A 20,628-nucleotide genomic window follows, 5' to 3' on the forward strand; every position below is an offset into this window, starting at 1 on the left:
AGTGGTACCCTCCAATGCCCAGTGTTCCATTTTTCTCCTTAATTGGTTGGCAGTTATACCACGAACACCTAATCTAACTCATATTATATCCTCACTGGAGCAGTGAAGGGACTTTCCATCACATGGGCTCCCATTTAGCCCACTCCAGCCTAAGGGCTATTCTTGTCCAAGTACTTTAACTCTGTCCCTTTGTTTCAAACCCTGCATATCAGATATTATTATTGTATTTCATTTGTATTGATTTTGATATTTTATTTTATTGATTTATTTATGAACTAGTTCCTTCTTTTTCAGATGCTCTATAATCAGCGTTCCAGGTTGTGTATGTGCCTGTGGACTGTTCTGGGCTCTCTATTGCCTTTTGTGGATCAGTTTGTTTTCCCTGGGCCAAGATCATGCTGTCCTGATAGTTACAGCTTTATAAGTCTGCAGAAGCCATAATAGCTAGCGGGATATCATTATTCTTGAAGAGTCATGTGGCTCTTCTTGGGCTTGTTTTTAATTTGATTTTGTCAAATTCTTTGAAAAACCTTTTAGGATTTGATCAGAATTGCATTGACTCTACAAATCAGTTTGGGGAATAATGATCCCTTTGCACTACCGTACACTTATTAAGGGCTGATTTAATGTTTTTCAGTAAAGTTTGTAATTTGCTGCAGACAGGTCTTGCTCGTTTTTGTTAGATTTATTCCCAGAAACAATACGTTTTTTGGTTGGTATTGTAAAGGGTTACTATTGTGTAATATAACATATGTCAAGAAACGTGTATAAAACAAAATATATATTTAAAGTTTTATGGGAATTCTCTGGCCGTCCAGCGCACTCGGTGTTTTCACTGCCGTGGCCCAGGTTCAATCCCTGGTAGGGGAACTAAGATCCTGCAAGCCATGTGGTATGGCAAAAAATATATATAAATAAATACATAAATAAAATAAAAAAGTTTTACTGTAAAGCAAGCACTCATGTGCTCACCATCTAGGTCAAGAAACAGGACGTGGTCAGTCTCCTAGGAGCCCCCTAGCCTCCCCTCTACTCACTGGCTCCCACCTCCACCCCTCCCTGGTGCCTCTCCCCCATCCCACTCGATGACCACCCAAATTTCAAGATAATTACAACCTTGGTGTTTTTTGTTTTTAATATTTATTTATTTGGTTGCACTGGGTCTTTGTTGCGGTACTCGGGATCTTCATTGTGGCATGCGGTATTTTTAGTTGCGGCATGTGGGATCTAGTTCCCTGAGCAGGGATCGAGCCCAGGCCTGCTGCATTGGGAGCACGGAGTCTTAACCAGTGGACCACCAGGGAAGTCCCTACCACCTTGTATTCTTCATACTTCAACCACCTAAATTTATAACCCTAAACAGTCTGGTTTAGCTTGTTTTTTATTTTGTAGCTTTCTTGTTTGTTTATTTTTTAAAAAACAGCTTGATTGAGGTATCACTTCCATACCACAAAATATACTCGTTTTAAGTGGACAATTTATTTTTATTTTTAAAAAAATTTTTATTTATTTATTTATTTTTGGCTGGGTTGGGTCTTCATTGCTGTGCGCGGGCTTTCTCTAGTTGCCTTGAGCGGGGACTACTCTTCCTTGTGGTGCGCAGGCTTCTCATTGCAGTGGCTTCTCCCGTTGCAGAGCACGGGATCTAGGCAGGAGGGCTTCAGTAGTTGCGGCGCACTGGCTTTGTTGCTCTGCAGCATGTGGGATCTTCCCGGACCAGGGCTCAAACCCGTGTCCCCTGCATTGGCAGGCGGATTCTTAACCAGTGTACCACCAGGGAAGTCCCGATAACTTATTGATTTTTAGTAAATTTGCAGAACTGTGCAAATATCACCACAATTCAGGTTTAGAATATTTCCATCATCCAGAAAGATCCATCCTGCTCATTTTCCATGAACCCCTGTTTCTACCCGTTTCTCAGACAACCACTAATCCTCTTTCTGCCTCTATAGGTTTGCCTTTTTAAAAAAGATTTTCAGGGGACTTCCCTGGCGGTCCAGAGGTCAAGACTTCGCCTTCCAATGCAAGGGGTGAGGGTTTGATCCCTGGCTGGGGAGCTAAGAACCCACAAGCCTCGCAGCCGAAAATCCAAAAAAACATAAAACAGAAGCAATATTGTAACAAATTCAATAAAGAATTTAAAAATGGTCCACATCCAAAAAAAAAATCTTAAATAAAAAATAAAAAAACATTTCATACAAATGGAATCTTTTGTAGCTTTTTGCATCTGACTTCTTTCACTTAGCACGTTTTTGAGGTTCACCCATGCCCTAGGACATATCGGCAGTTGGTGTCTTTCTTTCTATTGCTAAATAGTACTCCATTAAATGGATCAAAGACATTTCGTTTACTCATTCACCAGTTAATGGACATTTGGATTGTTTCCATTTTTTGGCTCTTATGCATAAATGGTGCAAGGAACATTTGCCAAAAATTTCTTTGTATGGACATGTGTTTTTATTTATCCTGAATCAATACCAAGGAGTGGAATTGCTGAGTCATATAAAAATTTTTTTTTAAATTTAATTTTTAAAGAAACTGCCAAACTGCTTTCCAAAGTGGCTGCACCATTTTTCATTCCACCAGCAGTGTATGAGGGTCACAGTTTCTTCACATCCCTGCCAAAACTTGTTACTGACAGTCTTTTTTATTACAGCGATACTAATGTGTGGTTTTACTTTGCATTTCCCTAATAACTAACGGTGCTGGGCATTTTTCCATGTGCTTATCAGCCATTTCTATTATTCGAGTTGTTTGTCTTATTATTGAGTTGATCTTTATATATTTGGGCTATAAGTCTTTTATCAATATACAATATGCAAATATATATTTTCTCCCAGTCTATAGGTTGTTTTTAATTTTCATGATTTAAAAATGTATTTTTTGTTTTTTAAATATTTTTATTGAAATATAGTTGATTTACAATGTTACATTAGTTTCAGATGTACAAAAAAGTGATTCAATTATATATATATATGTGTGTGTGTGTGTATATATGTATATATATTCTTTTTTTACATTCTCTTCCACTATGGGTGATTACAAGATAGTGAGTATAGTTCCCTTAAAAAACGTCTTTTTAAGTGCAAAAGGTTTTTTTTTTTTTAGTTTTTAATTTTTATGAAGTCAAATTTCTTTTTTCTGGAATGGATCATGCCTTTGATGTATCTAAGAACTCTGCTTAATCCAGGATCATAAAGGTTTTTCTATGTTTTTTTTTAAAATAAATGTATCTATTTATATATTTATTTTTGGCTGAATTGGGTCTTTGTTGCTGCATGTGGGGTTTCTCTAGTTGCAGTGAGCGGGGGCTACTCTTTGTTGCGGTGTGCAGGCTTCTCATTGTGGTGGCTTCTCTTGTTGCGGAGCACGGGCTCTAGGTGCCCGGCTCAGTAGTGTGGCTCGCAGGCTCTAGAGCGAGAGCTCAGTAGTTGTAGTGCCCGGGCTCAGTAGTTGTGGTTCGCGGGCTCCAGAGCATGGGTTCAGTAGTTGTGGCGCACGAGCTTAATTGCTCCGCGGCATGTGGGATCTTCCCAGACCAGGGCTCGAACCTGTGTCCCTGCATTGGCAGGCGGATTCTTAAGCACTGCACCACCCGGGAAGTCCTATTCTATGTTTTATTCTAAATGGTTTTATGTTTTTAGCTCTTATATTTAGGTCTATGAACCATTTTTGTACTAATTTTTGTACATGCTGTGAGATGAGGGTCTAAATTAATCTTTTTACACGTCAATATCCAATTGTCCCAGCACCATTTTTTGAAAAGACTCTCCTTTCCTCATTGACTTGCCTTGACCCCTGTGTCAGTTAGGGTCCGACCAGAGAAAAAAAATCAGTGAGAGATATATTTTAAGGAATTTCTAGAAATCAGTTTACAAGACTGTAGGGGCTAACTAGGCAAGTTAAAAAAAATCTTAGGGGGCTTCCCTGGTGGCGCAGTGGTTGAGAGTCTGCCTGCTAATGCAGGGGACACGGGTTCGAGCCCTGGTCTGGGAGGATCCCACATGCCACGGAGCGACTGGGCCCGTGAGCCACAATTGCTGAGCCTGCGCGTTTGGAGCCTGTGCCCCGCAGCGGGAGGGGCCGCGGTGGAGAGAGGCCCGCGCACCGCGATGAAGAGCCGTCCCCGCACCGCGATGAAGAGTGGCCCCCGCTTGCCGCAACTGGAGAAAGCCCTCGCGCGAACCGAAGACCCAATACAGACAAAAATAATAAACAAACAAACAAATAAATAAATAAATAAAAAAGAAAATCCTTTAAAAAAAAAAAAAAAAAAAAAATCTTAGGGCCGGAGTTGGAAATGGCAGGCTGAACCTCTGTCATGAGTTATCCATAGATAGAGTTTCTTCTTCAGGGAAGGTTCAGCTGTGCTCGTAAGGCCTTTCAGTGGATTGAATTAGGCCCACCCAGGTCTTGTAGGATATTTTCCTTTACCTAAAGTCAAATGATTATGGACTTCATCTACAAAATGCCTCCACAGAAACACCTAGGTCAGGTTTTGCTTGAATAACATTTTAAACTGTCTGTCATAACACCTCTGTAAAAAATTAACAGATTTGTACAGATTTGTTTCTGGACTTTCAATTCTGTTCCATTGATCTATATGTCTGTCCTTATGCCAGGACCACATTCTTTTGATTCCTTAGCTTTATGGTCAGTTTTGCAACTGGGAAATGTGTGTCTTTCAACTTTGTTCTTAGTTTTCAAGATTTTTGTTGTTGTTGTTGCTGTTCTGGGTCCTTTGCCTTTCTATATAATTTTTAAGATCAGCTTGTCAATTTCTGGGGGAAAAAAAAAGATTTCCTGGTCTTGATGGAAATTGCATTGACTCTATAGATCAAGGTGCAGAGAACTGCCATCTTAACAATATTTAATCACACTTAGAATTGCTTTTCAATTATTTAGGTCTTCTTTAGTTTCTCTTAGCAATGTTTGTAGTTTTCAGGGTGCAAGTCTTGCACTTCTTTTCTTCAATGTATTCCTGAGTACTTTTTTCTTTTTGATGCTCTTGCAAGTGAAATTGCTTTGCTAATGTCATTTTCAGGTTGTTCATTGCTCGTATGTAGAAATAAAATTGAATTTTGTATATTAATCTTGGATCCTGTGACCCGTGGAACTCATTTATTAGTCCTAGTGATTTTGTGTGAATTCCTTACGATTTTAAACATGTAGGATCATGTTTCTGTGAATAGAGTTTCATTTCTTCCTTTCCAGTCTCTATGCCTTTTATTTCTTTTTGCTGCCTGATTGTACTGGCTAGAACTTTCAGTACAATGTTGAGTAGAAGTGGTGTTCCTGATCTTAGGAGCAAAGCACTGAGTCTTTGACCATTTAAGTAGGATGTTAGCTGTAGATTTTCTTGTAGATGCTCTTCATCAGTTTGAAAAACTTACCTTATATTTTTTGAGTATTCAGAGTTTTTATCATGAATAAGGGTTGGATTTTGTCAGGTATTTTTACTTCATATATTGAGAGGATCATGTGGTTTATGTTCTTTATTTATTAATATGATGTATTACATCAATTGATTTTCAGATGTTGAACCAACCTTGCATTCTAGGATTAAATTCCATTTGGTCATGGAGCATAATCCTTTTTATACGTTGCTTATTCAGTTTGTTAATATTTTGTTGAGGACTTTTGCATCTATATTTAGGAGGGATATTGGTCTAAATTTTTGTTTTCTTATGATGTCTTCATCTGGCCTTGGTATCAGGATAATTGTACTAGTTTTCTATTAATGCCATAGCAAATTACCACAAACTTAGTGGCTTAGAACAACACAAATTTATCATCTTACAGTTCTGTGGGTCAGAAGTCCAAATTGGGTCAAAGTAGATGAAATCAAGGTATCAGCAGTGTTGGGGTTCCTTCTCGAGGCTTTGGGGAGAGTTTGTTTCCTTGTCTTTTCCAGCTTCTAGAGGCTGCCTGCCTTCCTTGGCTCATGGTCCCCTTTCTCCTTTTCAAAGCCAACAACATGTATCCCTCTGACCCATCTACTGTCATCACATCTCTCTCTGACCACAGCCAACAAAATTTCTCTTATTTTAAGTGGTCATTTGCTAGATTGGCTCCACCTGGATAATTCAGGATGATCTCTCTATCTCAAGGTCCATATCCTTAATTACGTCTGCAAAGTCCCTGAGTTAGTTTTAGTAATTTGTGTCTTTCTATAAATTTCTAAGAATTTATCCAGTTCATGTAAGTTGTCTAATTTATTGAGATAAAGTTTTTATAGTAAACCCTTATAATCTTTGTAGAAAAAATTGTTTCAATTTGTTTTTATGTTGCACCTAGTATAGCCTTCTAGATGTACTGTCAGATTCTAGCCTTTCATAGTTGAGCTATCTTAGGAATCTTTGTAAATTGACACATGTACAAATTCTGTGCTTTCTATTTCTGCAAAAAAGACTGTTGGTAAGTTTGATTCATGTAATTTGATTATATTGAATCTGTAGGTTACTTTTAGGGTATACTGACATCTTAACAATATCAAGTCTTCTAATCCATGAATGCAGGATTTATTTCCATTTATGTAGGTCTTCTTTAGTTTCTATCAGCATGTTTTTAATTTTTTTATAAATATTTTTTGGGTTTTTTGTTTCTTTTTTTTTTCCTGGGCCAGTTTTATTAAAGAAAAATTGTGCATGATTTACTCTTCACCAGTCTGTTCTGGCGTGCTTCTAATGATATCAGAATCACCTGGGTCAATGACAGCCAGTGTGCATACTCTGTAGTATTTTCCACATGCTGTGTCCAATTCAATATTATTGCCACTGTAGTGATGGACACCAGTTTTGGCCAACATGGCATAACACTCTATATCAGATTTCCTCAAGGCTGGGCAGTTGTTGGCGAGGATGACCAGTTTTGCTCTGCCTTGTCTGATCATTTTCAGAGTCTGCTTGTACCCCAGCAGGTACTTTCCACTTTTCATAATGAGTTGGAGCCTAGAGTTGATCGACCCCAGCAACTTTTTCGTCTTCTTCGTGGCCAACATCTTGCCTTAGGAGCAGGACTCCCCCAGCCCAGAGCAGCCACCAGGATGGCTGGGGAGCAAGACAACTTCAGCTTATTTTAAAATCACATGGTTTGTTCTCTTGTTGTTGAGGTTTTTGTTTTTTGTTTTTTTAATATTTATTTATTTTGGCTGCACCGGGTCTTAGTTGTGGCACATGGGATCTTCATTGAGGCATGTGGACTCTTAGTTGTGGCATGCATGCGGGATCTATTTCCCCGACTAGGGATTGAACCCGGGCCCCCTGCACTGGGAATGCAGAGTCTTACCCACTGGGCCACCAGGGAAGTCCCTCTTGTTGTTGAGTTTTAATAGATCTTTGTTTGTTTTGGATAACTGTTCTTTATCAGATATGTCTTTTGCCAATATTTTCTCAGTTTGTATCTTGTCTTTTTATTCTCTTGACAGTGCCTTTCCCAGAGCAGAAGTTATTAATTTTAATGAAGTCCAGCTTATCAATTATTTCTTTCATGGATCGTGCCTTTGGTTTTGTATCTCAAAAGTCATCGCCCACCCAAAGGTCATCTAGATTTCCTGCTATGTTATCTTGCAGAAGTTTTATAGTTTTGCATTTTATATTGAGGTCTGATCCATTTTCAGTTAATTTTTATGAAGGGTGTAAGGTTTGTGTCTAGATTAATTTTTTATTAGTTTTTATTGGTGTATAGTTGCTTTATAATGTTGTGTTAGTTTCTTGCTGTACAACAAAGTGAATCAGTCATACATATACATATATCCCCTTTTTTTTAGATTTCCTTCCCATTGAGGTCACCACAGAGCATTGAGTAGACTTCCCTGTGCTATACAGTAGGTTCTCACTAGTTATCTATTTTATACATAGTAGTGTATATATGTCAGTCCCAATCTCCCAATTCATCCCACTCCCCCAGATTAATTTTTTACACGTGGATGTCCAGTTGCTCTAGGACCAGAATCTTGTGGATTTTTTATTTCATTTGTTGAGCTTTTTTTAAATATAAATTTATTTATTTATTTTATTTTTGGCTGCGTTGGGTCTTCGTTGCTGCGCGCGGGCTTTCTCTAGTTGCGGCGAGCAGGGGCAACTCTACATTGAGGTGCACGGGCATCTCATCACGGTGGCTTCTTTTGTTGCGGAGCACAGGCTCTAGGTGCGCGGGCTTCAGTAGTTGTGGCGTGCGGGCTTAGTTGCTACGTGGCACGTGGGATCTTCCCAGACCAGGGCTCGAACCTGTGTCCCCTGAATTGGCAGGCAGATTCTTAACGACTGCGCCACGAGGGAAGCCCTGTTGTGCTTTTTAACTCCAGATTTTTCCATTTGGTTATTTTTTGTCTTGCAATTCTTTATTACAAAAAGCCATTATTTTCAATCTTGAAAGTTTTAGAACCTAAGCATCTTCTCTTTCTGAAGAATTGAAATATTTGCAGACAAATATTTGTAGAAAGTGATGGAAGTCTACAAAAATATTTTGAAGATCCAAAGGAAAAGCCTCAGACTTGCCTCTGGAAACACCGGTGGCTGAGATGAAGGATTGCACAGCAAAGTTTTCTGTAGAATGCCAGACTTGGGGCCAGCTCTTGCTGCACTATCAGAATGGATGCATCTTATTACATGATACAAGAATCAATCGAAGCCAAAATGACAGAGATTGAAGTGGGACCTATGACATATCTTGATCTTCCCACAAAAGTTCTTCACACAAATCCTGACTACCATAAAAGATTACAGAACCAGAGGAAGGTCTTGGATTGTATGGCAATGGTTATAGAAGAACTGCAATTATCAGTGGGGCAGCTGCAGGCCTTTATGGGCAAAAGTACTCAGTGCTTCCAGAAGGGGTCAGTACAGCTTGGGAAGAGAAGCACCCAACAGCCAGATCCCTCACCGGCTTCAAACTTCCGGAGCTTCAGCTGCAAGCCCGCCCACCACATGTTGCTCTGGGTCTTGTCAGTGACCTTCTGCAGCTTTTCTGTTACAAGATGCTCAAGAGGAGAGGAATGGCAGACTTCCCAGTGCCTGGTGACTGCCTGGCATCTGAGCTGGGATTCTCCACCCTCTCGCCTTTGGAGGTGACTGGGTGGCTATAGGGTTCCTTAATTTTTTTCTAGAAGTGATGGGAACTGTCGACTTAAAAAAATGCACAACGTGAGAGTTGCGAGTTAAGTTTTATTTGGGGCAAAATGCGGACTGCAGCCCGGGAGACAGCATCTCAGATTGCTCTGAGAAGCCGCTCCACAGAGGCAGGGGGGAGGTCAGTATAGATGTGATTTGGGTGAAGGGGGAGTACATGCAATCACGCACACATTTTTTACAGAAGGTTTCTGCTAGTCTCGTGCAGGTCACTGCCAGTCATGCGGAGCAGGCGTCGCCATGAAGGATTTTAGTGCTTGTCTAGATATGAGGAGATACAAGAATTGGGCTCATAAAATTGTCTCCTGAAAATATCCATCTATCGGAAGACCTGTTCTGCCAGTTTTACCCAGAGCCCAGAGGGCCTCAGTTCAGCTCTCCACCTGAACTCCTTTCAGGGGGTGTTGAAAGTCAGCAGCTGCAGCAGCACATGACTGAATCCTTGTACAGGTAGATGGCAAGTGCCAATGGTGAGTGCCAATTTGTACTTGACAGAACGTTGTAGGAACACTTTTCCCAGGAATGTACAAAATGCTTGGAACTTTTTTTGGAATTAACCTCAGAACCAGTGGCCCATTCTTTTGAATATCCTTCACAGTCAGAAGTCATCATCCTGTGAAGAAGTTTTGCAGGTTTTGAAATAATCCAAAGTCACTCAGGACAAGTCTGATAACACATCTGGGCATTTCAAGTTGTAAAGTTATGGGACTAACATTCCAGTGTGTCTCAAAGGTGGCTCCAGGTAGAAGAGTTTTGCATCACTGGGGTATATGCGTCACTCCACAAGATGTCCACATTGTGGAAACGCCGTATGCTCCGTGCCCTGATGTCCACTGTGTGCTGTAGCTTTTAGTTCCAAGTTGACATTCTGAGTCCCAGATCCATGGCAGGAAGGGACCAAGTGCCCTTTTTAACTCTTCTCTGTATTTGTTAATAATCTGCATTACAAATTGCAGAGTATAACTACATAGTTATGAAAACCTATTTTTATTTTAAAGAGCTTTCAAAAATCGAGATATAATTCACATACCATACAGTGTGCACAACTCAGTGGTTTTTAGTATATTCACAAAGTTGTGCAACCATCTCTATAATCTAATTTTGGAACATTTTTGTCACATCAAAAAGAAACCCTGTGCTTCCCCATTATTCTTACCAACCCCACCCCCAGCCCTAGGCAGTTCATAACAGGATCATACAATATTTGTCCTTTTGTGTCTGGTAGCTTTTACTTAACATAATATTTTCAAGGTTAATTTTCAAGTACATATCAGTATTTCATTCCTTTTTATGGCTGAATAATATTCTATTGCATATATATCCCATATTTTGTTTATATCTTCATCAGCTGATGGACATTTCGGTTGTTACTACTTTCTGGCTATTATGAATAATGTTGCTATGAACTTTTGCATGCAACTTTTTTTTTTTTGGCCTCACTGTGCAGCATGCAGGATCTTAGTTCCCTGACCAGGGATGGAACCCACGCCCCCTCCAGTGGAAGGCGAAGTCTTTACCACTGGACCGCCAGGGAAGTCCCTGCATGCAGTTTTTTGTGTGGATGTATTTTTTTTTAATATCTATTTAGTTTGGTTGCGCTGGGTCTTAGTTGCAGCATGTGGGATCTTCGTTGCAGCATGTTAAGTTGTGGCATGAGGAATCTTTAGTTGCGGTATGCATGTGGGATTTAGTTCCCCAACCAGGGATAGAACCCAGGCCCCTTGCACTGAACCACTAGGGAAGTCCCTGGATGTATGTTTTAATATCTCTTGGGTGTACACCTAAGCTTGGAAAAGAGTAATACACGTGCTGGGTTATGTGGAAACTCTATTTTTTCTTTTCCTATAAATATATTTATTTATTTATTTATTTTTGGCTGTGTTGGGTCTCCGTTGCTGCACATGGGCTTTAGTTGCGGCGAGCGGGGGCTAGTCTTCATGCGGTGCGCGGCCTTCTCACTACAGCGGCTTCTCTTGTTGTGGAGCATGGGCTCTAGGCACACGGGCTTCAGTAGTTGTGGCGCATGGGCTTCAGTAGTTGTGGCACGCAGGCTCAGTAGTTGTGGCTTGCGGGCTCTAGAGCGCAGGCTCAGTAGTTGTGGCGCATGGGCTTAGTTGCTCCGCGGCATGTGGGATCTTCCCGGACCAGGGCTCGAACCCATGTCCCCTGCATTGGCAGGCGGATTCTTAACCACTGCGCCACCAGGGAAGTCCCTAAAGTTTCATTTTCTAAACGTTAATTTGATAAGATGATTTTCTAAAGACACTCTGGGGTCAGAGTCCCAGTTCTTAAGGATCAGTGCCCAGGAGAAGGGAATGGAGTGTTTTGAAAATGTAAGGGGTGGGCCTGTGCCCCCTTTCCCCTGGGCTCTCTGAGGTACCCTGTGCTGCCAGCACATTTACTGAGGATAATTCTGTCGACTGAAAAACTACCAGTGGAAACTATCCTGTGTTTTGTGTGGTATCAGCCAGATTTTTCTAATGGGGAAAAAAAAAAAACAGAAAAAAAAAGACCTACCCCCCCCCCAAAGTTACTGCAACAACATGGGTGAGTCTGGCACTGAGGGCCAGAAAGCCAGGAAGTACAAACCACACCAGTCCTTTTACAGATAATCCTATGACCCGTGGTGATAGAAGTGGTCGGCGGCGACCCGGGACTCGGGGGCGAGAGGAGCCAGCTGAGTCGGGGTGCGGAAGAACTTTGGGGGCTGATGGAAATGTTGTATACTTTGGTTATGGTGTAGGTTCTGTGGGCATCCACACCAGTCCCTACTCATCACACTCTAAATGGCTGCATTTTATTGTATATAAATTATACTGCAGTAAAGTTGATTTTTAGGAATGTGAATGATAAACCTAATGATTTTCTTTCAACCTTGATTAAAACGAAAAGAAGCCATGCCCCAAAAGACATCTTGGGACACTAGAGAAGGAGAACTTTATTGACAAAATAACCTTGAGAATTCCAAGTCCTGGTTACTTATTACTTTGCTCCGAGATAAGGGAGGGGAGGTTGGAGAAGCGGGAACGGGGAGCAGAGGGGCAAAGGCTGCCTCTCCTCCGTGCCCAGTCCTGCTCTCGCCGCGCGCAGGGAGCAGCGGTGGCCCCAGTGCTTCCTGGGCCTTCCGTTTCCTGACGGCCACACAGCAGTGCCTTGTTCACCTAACCTGCAGCATCGTTTCCCGTGGAGAATGGCTCCGGGGCTCCTAGGGCACAGCAGCATGTCTGCCGGACCCATCACTACACAGACGGGCTGTGCTCCCCCCGTCGTGTTTCTCGTGGGGCTGTGCACGTATAATCGGTCAGCCCTGGGAGGTGTAAATCTCAGCGCAAACAAGCACCCAGGAGTGCTTCCGCTTTTCATTCTGTTCAGTCCATTGCTCGACAGTTTTAATTCTTAGAAAGTTCTTCAGCACAAACCTCCAAAGTTAGAGTGTAGAGTGTATTCCCGTCAGGGAAAACAAGGCAGAGCATAAGACACAGACACCTCTGCCTGACCACACGGCCTGGATGCTGCTGTCACCTGGGCAGGAACAGACCACCCCCAGATCTGCAGCTCTTCTTCCTCTATGGCCCCATTTTAAGCTAGGCACATCACTGAATAAAGACTACATTTCCCAGCCTCCCTTGCAATGAGGTTGGGCATGTGGCTATGTTTTAGCCAATGGGATGTGAGCAGATTTGGCAAAAACAGACTTCTAGGAAGTGTCCTGGAAGGAGGGGGCCCAGGCCCTAGTTCACCTCTTCCTCCTCACTGTTGGCTGGAATGTAGACTTGATGGCTGGACATGGGCTGCCATTTTGAGCCATGTTAATGAAAGGTCCACCCAGCAGAATAACAGCCTGTATCTTAATGCCACATACCAGCCCCGGACCACCTATTCTAACTTCAGTGATGAGAAATACATTCCATCTTATTTACATGGCTGCTGTTCTGCATATTGTCATATCTCTTTGGAAAGTTTATGGGACAATTTGGGTTGGGCTCCCTTGGGGGTTCTTGTCCATAGGGTACCAACGAGGAGGCCCACAGACAGGCAGAGGTGGATTTTATCCACCGGGGGGACACGTACTGGGGGTAAACCTGGCCTCCAGGCCCCATCTCTGAGCCAGGCAAGAGTTCAGACAGAGAGAGAATTCTTTTCCTTGCTCATGCCCAACACAGACACTTGCTGTGGAATGGGGGATGGGGTGGGGAGACGGCTGGCAGACTCTGCAATTCCAATGCCAGCCTCACCTGACCATCAGAGCCTTGCCTGCCACCCTCTGCTGAGGCTGCAGGCTCTGCGGGGTGATCTGGAAGCACCCCACTGCTGGTCCTGATGGTTCTGACGGATGCGGTCTGTGTCTTGAAGTGAGTCACATGGTGGCCATGTCCACAGGGCTGTGACACATCCTGTGTCCTGCTGACCATCCACTCTTTGTGACTCCGGGGCCCTGAAATGTCCTCCCTTCCCCTTTTGACCAAATGGGAGAATAGTGCGTCACGGCCAATCGCTCCATGAGCACCGTGATGGGGTCACTTCCCAGGCCCTGGTCTGGTTCACCTTCCGGGGCCTGCAGAAGCCAGGAGCCACTATGGGTTGTAAAACCAAGAATGTGGCCCGCTGGCCAGCTCTACAAAGATCAAGTCATTGGCCACTGCAGTCGCTGACCGACAGTGTACCCTGAAAGGGATTCAGGAGGAAAGACAGGATGAGGCACTTTGTGATTTGGGAAAACAGGCTAAAACAGGCCCCTGAGAGAGTTAGATATATTTCAGGAAAAATTTTAATGAACCCGGATTCTTGAATCTTTCCATACCTTCTACCGAGATGTGTGCTTGGCTGCACACACCCCCTGGCCCAGACCACACAGATCCTGGCCGCTCCCCCACCTCTTCAGAGCAGCCCCTCAGAGCTACTGAGACGCTGTCTCCCAGGCTACAGCCCTCGGTAAGATCCGGAATAAAACCCAGCTCACGGCTCCTACGTTGTGCATGTTTAATGTCGGTCAACAGGTTCAACACAGCTGCCCCTTCCAGGGACACGCCCACCCTGCTCCAGGGCCCTCCCTGCCGGGCAGCGGGCCTCTGTGGCCGCCCTTCCGCAAGGTGACCCCAGTTCTGGCCCTGCCCCCTCCCCCACGCCCCACAGATCGCCGGTGTTGTCACTGTAGCCACGACCGACCAGGGTCTGCTGGACATTTTCTCCCGTGGTCGCCCGAGTGAGACCTGGGCCCACCTGACTTGCTCTCAGCCTTTCCGGCTCTTTCCTCTGCGCAGCGCGCACCTTCGCCCCGCCTCGCTAGGGACGGCCACCGCGTGGAGCGGACCCGGCTTCTCAGCCCGAGCTGGGCCCGAGCGCCCCCATCCCAAGCGGCTTCGGCTCCCTAACCCTAATCCCTCGCGCCCGACCCCCCACGGGCCCCGGCCACCTTTCAGGAGACGAGGTCGCGGGCTCCAGACACGCGAGGGTGCTGCGGGGCGGCACGACCGGTAGGCCCGGGTCCGCAGCCGGCGGCGGCGCGGGTGGGCGGTGCGGGCGCCTGCGCTCAGCGAAGGGCCGGCGGGGGGTCTCGCCGCCCGGGCCCCAGGGCCCCAGGGCGCAGTGCCCGCTGCATCCGCAGGGTGGCAGCACAGCCCGCACGGCGCGGTTCAGGGCCGGCGTCCTCGCCCGGGTCCGAACCCTGCCATCGGGCGCTGCTCGCCGTGCCCGTTCGTGGGAGTCCCGCCCCAGGCGGGGGGCGTCCCGGGCTCCGAGAGCCACGTTTCGGGGGTCCTCGTCCTCATCCCTCGTCGCGCCTAGGACGCCGGGTGGGCGGCGGTCGGGGTCCCCGTGTCCAGCTCGGGCTGCCTCCGCCCCTCCCCCGTCTCGCCTCCGCCCGGGGTCCTCGGGCGCCGCCTCCGGGAGGGGGGCAGCCCTCGCCCGCCCCAGCGTCCAACCACCCAGGCCGGGGGGCGGCGGGGGTGTCCGGCCCTCCGTCTCCGGCTCAGACCCCCGCCCGCGCGGGGCGCACCCAAGCCCCACGCGCAGCGGCGTCTGGTGGGCGGGGGGGTGGGCGGCCTCCGGAACGAGCCGCCCTCCAGGCCGCGACCCCAGAACAGAGATGACAGCTGGTCTCTACTCCTCGCACCCCTCGCTCGGCGAGTGGGTGCGCGGGGCGGGGGCGGCGCCCTTTCCCAGCTCCCGCGAGTGGCCCCCGCCGGTTCTGAATGCAGAGATCGGGCCTCTGTGAGCTCCCGTCCCTCCCCTCTCTCGGCCGGGCCCCCACTGCCGAGCCCCCGGCCTCCCGACGCTGGTTTCCCCCTGCGGGTGCCCCCACCTCGTCCCCCCTCCCCCGCCGATCCCCCGCCGCCCCCCACCCCCTTCTCATTAGCATAGCAGCTGCTCGCCGAGCGGAACCCGCTCGCAGGAAAGGGCAGAGGCCTGGAGGATGAATGGGGCCCGCGGCTTCGGAGGGGGCGAGAGAAGAAAGACCGACAGACGGCCACGCCGAGGGACAGTCCGACGTACAGCCAAGCAGAAGAATGCGCCGGGCAGAGGGAGGGGCGTGTTGGCGGCGAGCGGGGAGCCCAGGCCCGCCGAGGCGGAGTGGTGGGGGAGGGCGGCCTCCCTGAGACCCCGGAGCCCCGGGAGGGGCTGCGCTGGAGGCCTCGGGAGGAGAGGAGCCGTCGGTGATTCCCAGGGCCTGCACCCGTAGGCTCCGCGGCCTCAGGCTTTGTTTCCCAGTTGCACGCAGCGCCGGGCCTCCTTTCCTGTCCTCAAGGCCCGGGTGGACGCCGGCCTCCTCTCCGCAGGCTCCACTGCGACGTCCGGAGGCACTCGGCCTTCCGAAGGTCAGAACTGCAGGGCCGCGTCCCTGTGCCTGTGTGCAACCGGGGCTGTGCCTCCCTGTGCTGAGCCAGGGCCTTTGAGGGACAGAGCCCAGAGGGCAGCCCCTTCCCTCTCCTCCTCCTAACCCGTCTCTTTGGCCCTTCGTTCTGGCCGGCTCTGTCCTGGCTCCCACGCCTGCTGGCTTTGGACATCACCCTTTCTGGCTGACCATTTTCCTGCATTTCCTGGTCTCTCTCTGGCATCCCTTCCAACAGTAAACACTTCCTGCGTCCGGCCGGGGTCAGGTCAGAGAGACGGACAGTTGGACAGGAGCTGCCAACACTCCTGGCCGGGGGGTGGGAGGTGGGGGGGAGTGGGGCGGGCCCTGCCCTTGCCCATTTGGTCTGTCCGCTTTCTCCATGGCAGCCACTCCAGGGGTTCCCAGAGGCCCATCCCCAGAGAGGGTCAGCTGCACCTTCTTTCTCACCCTGGCCACAAAGCGGGAGCACCCTCTGCTCATTTGTTTACGTCTTTGACCCCCTCTCCTGGGCGAGTGTCTGGGGTGGGAAGTGGAGGTGAGGTCTGGCCCACCTGGGGTCCAGGTAGTGCCCAGGCCTGATGCCCCAACAGCGTCCAAGTTCTAGCACCTCCTCCTTTGGGGCCAGGCACCCCCAGCACCCTCAGCCACTCCCCCTGAAGGCTCAGGTCAGGCCTTTCCCTGGGGGCTCATTTGCATCAAATATTCCACTCACCTCTGTGACATCTAACCAAAGGGAGCTGGTCCATCTAGTGGGCCAGCTGGGGGTCAGTAAATGCTTGTGTAACCAACTGAAAATTCACTCGGAAAATCCTCAGGGCAGAACACAGTTGGAGATGCAAAGTAGGAACAGGGTAAGGGCAATGCATCTGTCTTCCGGTCTTGGGACAAAATGTAGCTGCACCCCCCCTGAGGGGAAGCTTATACCCTCAGGCTTCTCACAGGGGCATCTGGAAGCTTTACAGGAGAAAGTTATCTTGTAACTCTCGAGTCCCAGTAAAGTTAAACCTTCCTTGGCCCACTGGCTCTCCCAGTCTCCTCTGGGCAGGCTACTCTTGCCCCGGGTGGATGTCCTCCCCTGCACCCCCTCCCATGCAAGCTTCCGGGGTGGACCCAGAGTCGAACTCGGGGTCTGTGCTCTGGGGGAGTGGCTGCCTCATCTCCCAGGCACCACCAGGGACCGGAGCAGAGGAAGCCTTTTACTCATCAGAAGTTCCCCAAAATTTAAAAGATACCCTTTCTGTGCAGCAGGTGGTCCAGCAAAAACCCACAGTAGCAGGGAGCGGGGAGACAAGAGGGGCCTGATCCCTCCTAAGACCCTTGGCATCTCAGGCTGGCTTTGGGAGGGGGGAGGGCGGGAAGAGCTTCAAGTAGAACTTTCCACGTGGAGGCCTTTGCCAGGGAGCGGAGGAAGCGGTTCTGGGCGCCCTCAGGTGCCCCACTCCCATGGCTGGAAGAAGGCAGGCGGGCCCTCACAAGTCCTGTGCGTGGCCACTGCGGTGCCTTTGAGCTGAGCCAAGAGGCAGCTTACCAGGCTCTGTCTTCAGGTGGAAACAAGCCAAGCGCTGCACAGCCGTCACCCGCAAACAGCATGTTGCAGCCTGACCCTCATCCCGGTGCCAAGCCCAAGAAGAACCAACAAACTTTTTTTAATATAAAAAGATCAATGAAAAATTTATTTATAAATTTTTCACGCTGGGCTACAAGTCTATATCGTACACTCAGGAATGTGCTGCAGACTTCATCCAGTTAAAAGTGATCACACCGGGACCCATACACAGCTTCCATGTAAGCCTAGAATGTCTTAACATTAATTAACATAATTAAAAAGGTATTTGCATCTAGAAAAAATATACAGAAAAACTCCTTTTGGAGTAATCTGTGCCTCAGTTTCAATGTCTGCTTGTTTCACTGACATTATCAATATATTCTTCTCACACAAAGTTTTATAAAAAGCCACAGATGACTGCCCAAATCTGACCAGCCACGCACAAAGGGCCTCCACCCACCTGTGTCCTCAAGTGCTCCCCATTTTTGCACGAAGGGTCAGCAGCACTTCTACCCAGGGGAAGCCTCATTTAAATTTGAATAATTCAGCCTCCCTTTTATTTCTCAGGATCAAAACAACAAGGGGTGTGGGGTTGCATAGAAAATTGGAACCTCTGAGACCAGGAAGGGCGCCTTTCGGGACAGAAAGTGACGCAGAAGCACCGCCTCCGTCCTAGGTCCTCGCGCGGCCCCTCCCGGCGGCCCCTCCCCCGTGGCAGGATTTTCGGATTCGAATCGGGTCCTTGAAGCTCCGGGAGGCTGAAGAGGGGCAAAGCGGCCCTTCAGCTCACTCAGCAATTAGCACAAGAGATTCACAGTCTTATAGGCATTTTATAAAAATATAAATATGGGTACAGTTGCCTTCACAACGCTGGATACAACGCCCTTTAAAATTGGGTCTATAACCAAGATTCAAAAAATACACCTAAAACTTGGCTTAAAATATGTTAATATTTTATATTGTCATAAATGTTATGACATTTAATCGTGGCAAATCCATTTACTTTTTTTAAAAAAGTGTGCAATCGACTGTTAACTATAATAGAACTCACTAGAAAAGGCTTGATCCCCCCCCCCCCCCATCACCGCCACACCCGAGCACCCAGGCTCCCGCGGAAGCTTTGCAAACCGGCAGGCTTGGGGGATGGCGGCCTCTCACCGGACAAGGCGGAGGGAGGCCTGGGGCTTCCAAAACTCACGCGGAATTGTGTGTGTGAGTGTGAGAGAGGAGGGAGGGGAGGGCGGGGAGGAGGGGAGAGAGGTGAGGGAGAGAAGCTGGAGGGAGACGGAGCAGCATGGGGAAACCATCAGGCTGGGCGGTATTTCAGTGCAACCAAGAAATGACAGACTCAAGTTTTTAGTTTTAAGACTAGAAAAAAAAAATGCATCTCCCCCCCCATAACCACATTGACCACGCGAAATATTTTCCAAACAAAAAAATCAGGCGCACAAACATCACCCACAAATATGCACACACGTGATAAATAGTTTAGAACCCCGGGAAGAGCAGAGCGTCGTCTCCGTCGCGCGTCGGCCACGGGTCCTTCCACCTTCAGGAGAACATTTTGAGCAGAGGATCCGGTGTCTCGGGATTCCGAACTTGCTGGTAGCGAGACTCAAATTTCAAAGGGGCTGGAGCCCGCGCCCTGCCCCCACCCGCGCGGCGGCGGGCGGGGCCGTGGGAAGCGCTCCGGCCGGTCCCCGGCGGCCGCGGGGGGCGCCGACCCCGGGCCGCGGGCGGGCGGGCGCGGCTCCCGTGGGCACCGACTTGCGCGCCGGACTTGTGGTGGCCGCGGGCGCCGAGGGCCGGGCGCACACCGAGGTAGTTGGAGGGAAGGTACAGCAGGGTGGACACGCGCGGGGCCCGCGCACGGGTCGGGGTCCGGGCCGGCATCACCGGCCGCTGCCCGCGTACTTGGCCTTGGTGATGAGATAGAGCACGATGTCCTGGTGGCCGCCGAACGCGGCGATGTGCAGCGCGCTCCAGCCGTCCCGGTTGGCCAGGCGGATGTCGGCGCCGAACTTGACCAGCAGCTTCACGAGCTCCAGGTTGCCGTCGATGACCGACTGGTGCAGCGCCGTCTGGCCCTCGGGCCCGAACGAGTTCACGTTGAACTCGCAGTTGGTCATGTTCTGCAGCAGCGACTGCAGCTCCTGCGTGTTGCCCTTGCGCACGGCCTCCTGGAAGATGCGCTGCGTCTGCGGCGCCGAGCAGGTGGACAGCTCGGCCTGGCTCATGCTGCCGCCGGGCGCTGGCCGCAGGCCGGGCCGGGGCTCAGCGCGGGCGGCGGCTTCGGCGCGGGCCCCCGGCTGCCTCGGGGCGCGCCGCGGCGCATGGAGGGCGCGGCGCCCCCGGGCCCCGCACGCCGCCCCTAGGCGCTCCGGGCAATGGGGGCCAGGGGCCGCCGCCGCGGGACCCCCGCCACATCCAGCCGCGCCCGGCGGGCGGGCGACGGGGGCGGGCGCTGCGCTCGCGGGGCCGGCCGGGCCGGGGCGGCGGCGCCGCGCGCTCCCGGTCCTCGCTCGCTCCGGCTGCGGCTCCCACGCGGCCCCCACGCGCCTCCCCACGCGCCGCTGCACTCACCCGCCCGCCCGCCGCGCCTGGGCGACTTTTACCTCCTTTATATTTGCATAACAATAGGGCGCCCGTGACGCGCGCGCCGGCGGCCCGCCGATTGGGCGGCGCCCGCGTGGGGGCGGTGCCGGGGCGGGGCGTGTCGGGGGCGTGTCGGGGGTGTGCAGCGCGGCAGGGGGCGCTGGTCGCCGGTCGCACGGGGCCAGGAGCCAGGTGGCCGTGTGTGTGTGTGTGTGTGTGTGTGTGTGGTGGGGGGAGCGGGGGGGGGGGGAGTCCGCGTCTCTACCGTCGTCCCGCCCACTCTCCCTCCGGCCACCCGGGGAATTCCAAGCTCCCTGTGAGGACAGACCAGGCCCGGCCCAGGGCCGAGCGCGACCCCGAGGGGACCCGAGGGCGGCCTCCCCTGGGTGGGTCTTCGCGGGCATTTCAGACTCGGGGGGCCTGGGTAGAGACCCCGGGTCTCGCTCTGCTCTCCTGCAGCGCTGGCCACGGACCCTCAGCGTTCCCAGCACCCCGGGCGCTCGCGGTGACGAGACCCGCCAAGCCCG

At 49.6% G+C, this 20,628-nt stretch overlaps 2 protein-coding genes across 2 annotated transcripts; both read right to left on the bottom strand.

The window, feature by feature from the left end:
* Positions 1–6,626: 6,626 nt before the first annotated feature.
* Positions 6,627–7,000, bottom strand: LOC103020699 (60S ribosomal protein L30-like). The gene has a single exon (XM_028166681.2). The coding sequence runs from the start codon at positions 6,998–7,000 to the stop codon at positions 6,653–6,655; it is 348 nt and encodes a 115-aa protein (XP_028022482.1). The 3' UTR covers positions 6,627–6,652.
* A 10,656-nt stretch (positions 7,001–17,656) lies between these two features.
* NRARP (NOTCH regulated ankyrin repeat protein) lies at positions 17,657–19,880 on the bottom strand. The gene has a single exon (XM_057548699.1). The coding sequence runs from the start codon at positions 19,741–19,743 to the stop codon at positions 19,399–19,401; it is 345 nt and encodes a 114-aa protein (XP_057404682.1). The 5' UTR covers positions 19,744–19,880; the 3' UTR covers positions 17,657–19,398.
* Between the last annotated feature and the right edge of the window lie 748 nt (positions 19,881–20,628).

The sequence above is a fragment of the Balaenoptera acutorostrata genome, chromosome 6 (assembly GCF_949987535.1).
Source record: "Balaenoptera acutorostrata chromosome 6, mBalAcu1.1, whole genome shotgun sequence".
NCBI classification, from domain to species: Eukaryota; Metazoa; Chordata; class Mammalia; order Artiodactyla; family Balaenopteridae; genus Balaenoptera; species Balaenoptera acutorostrata.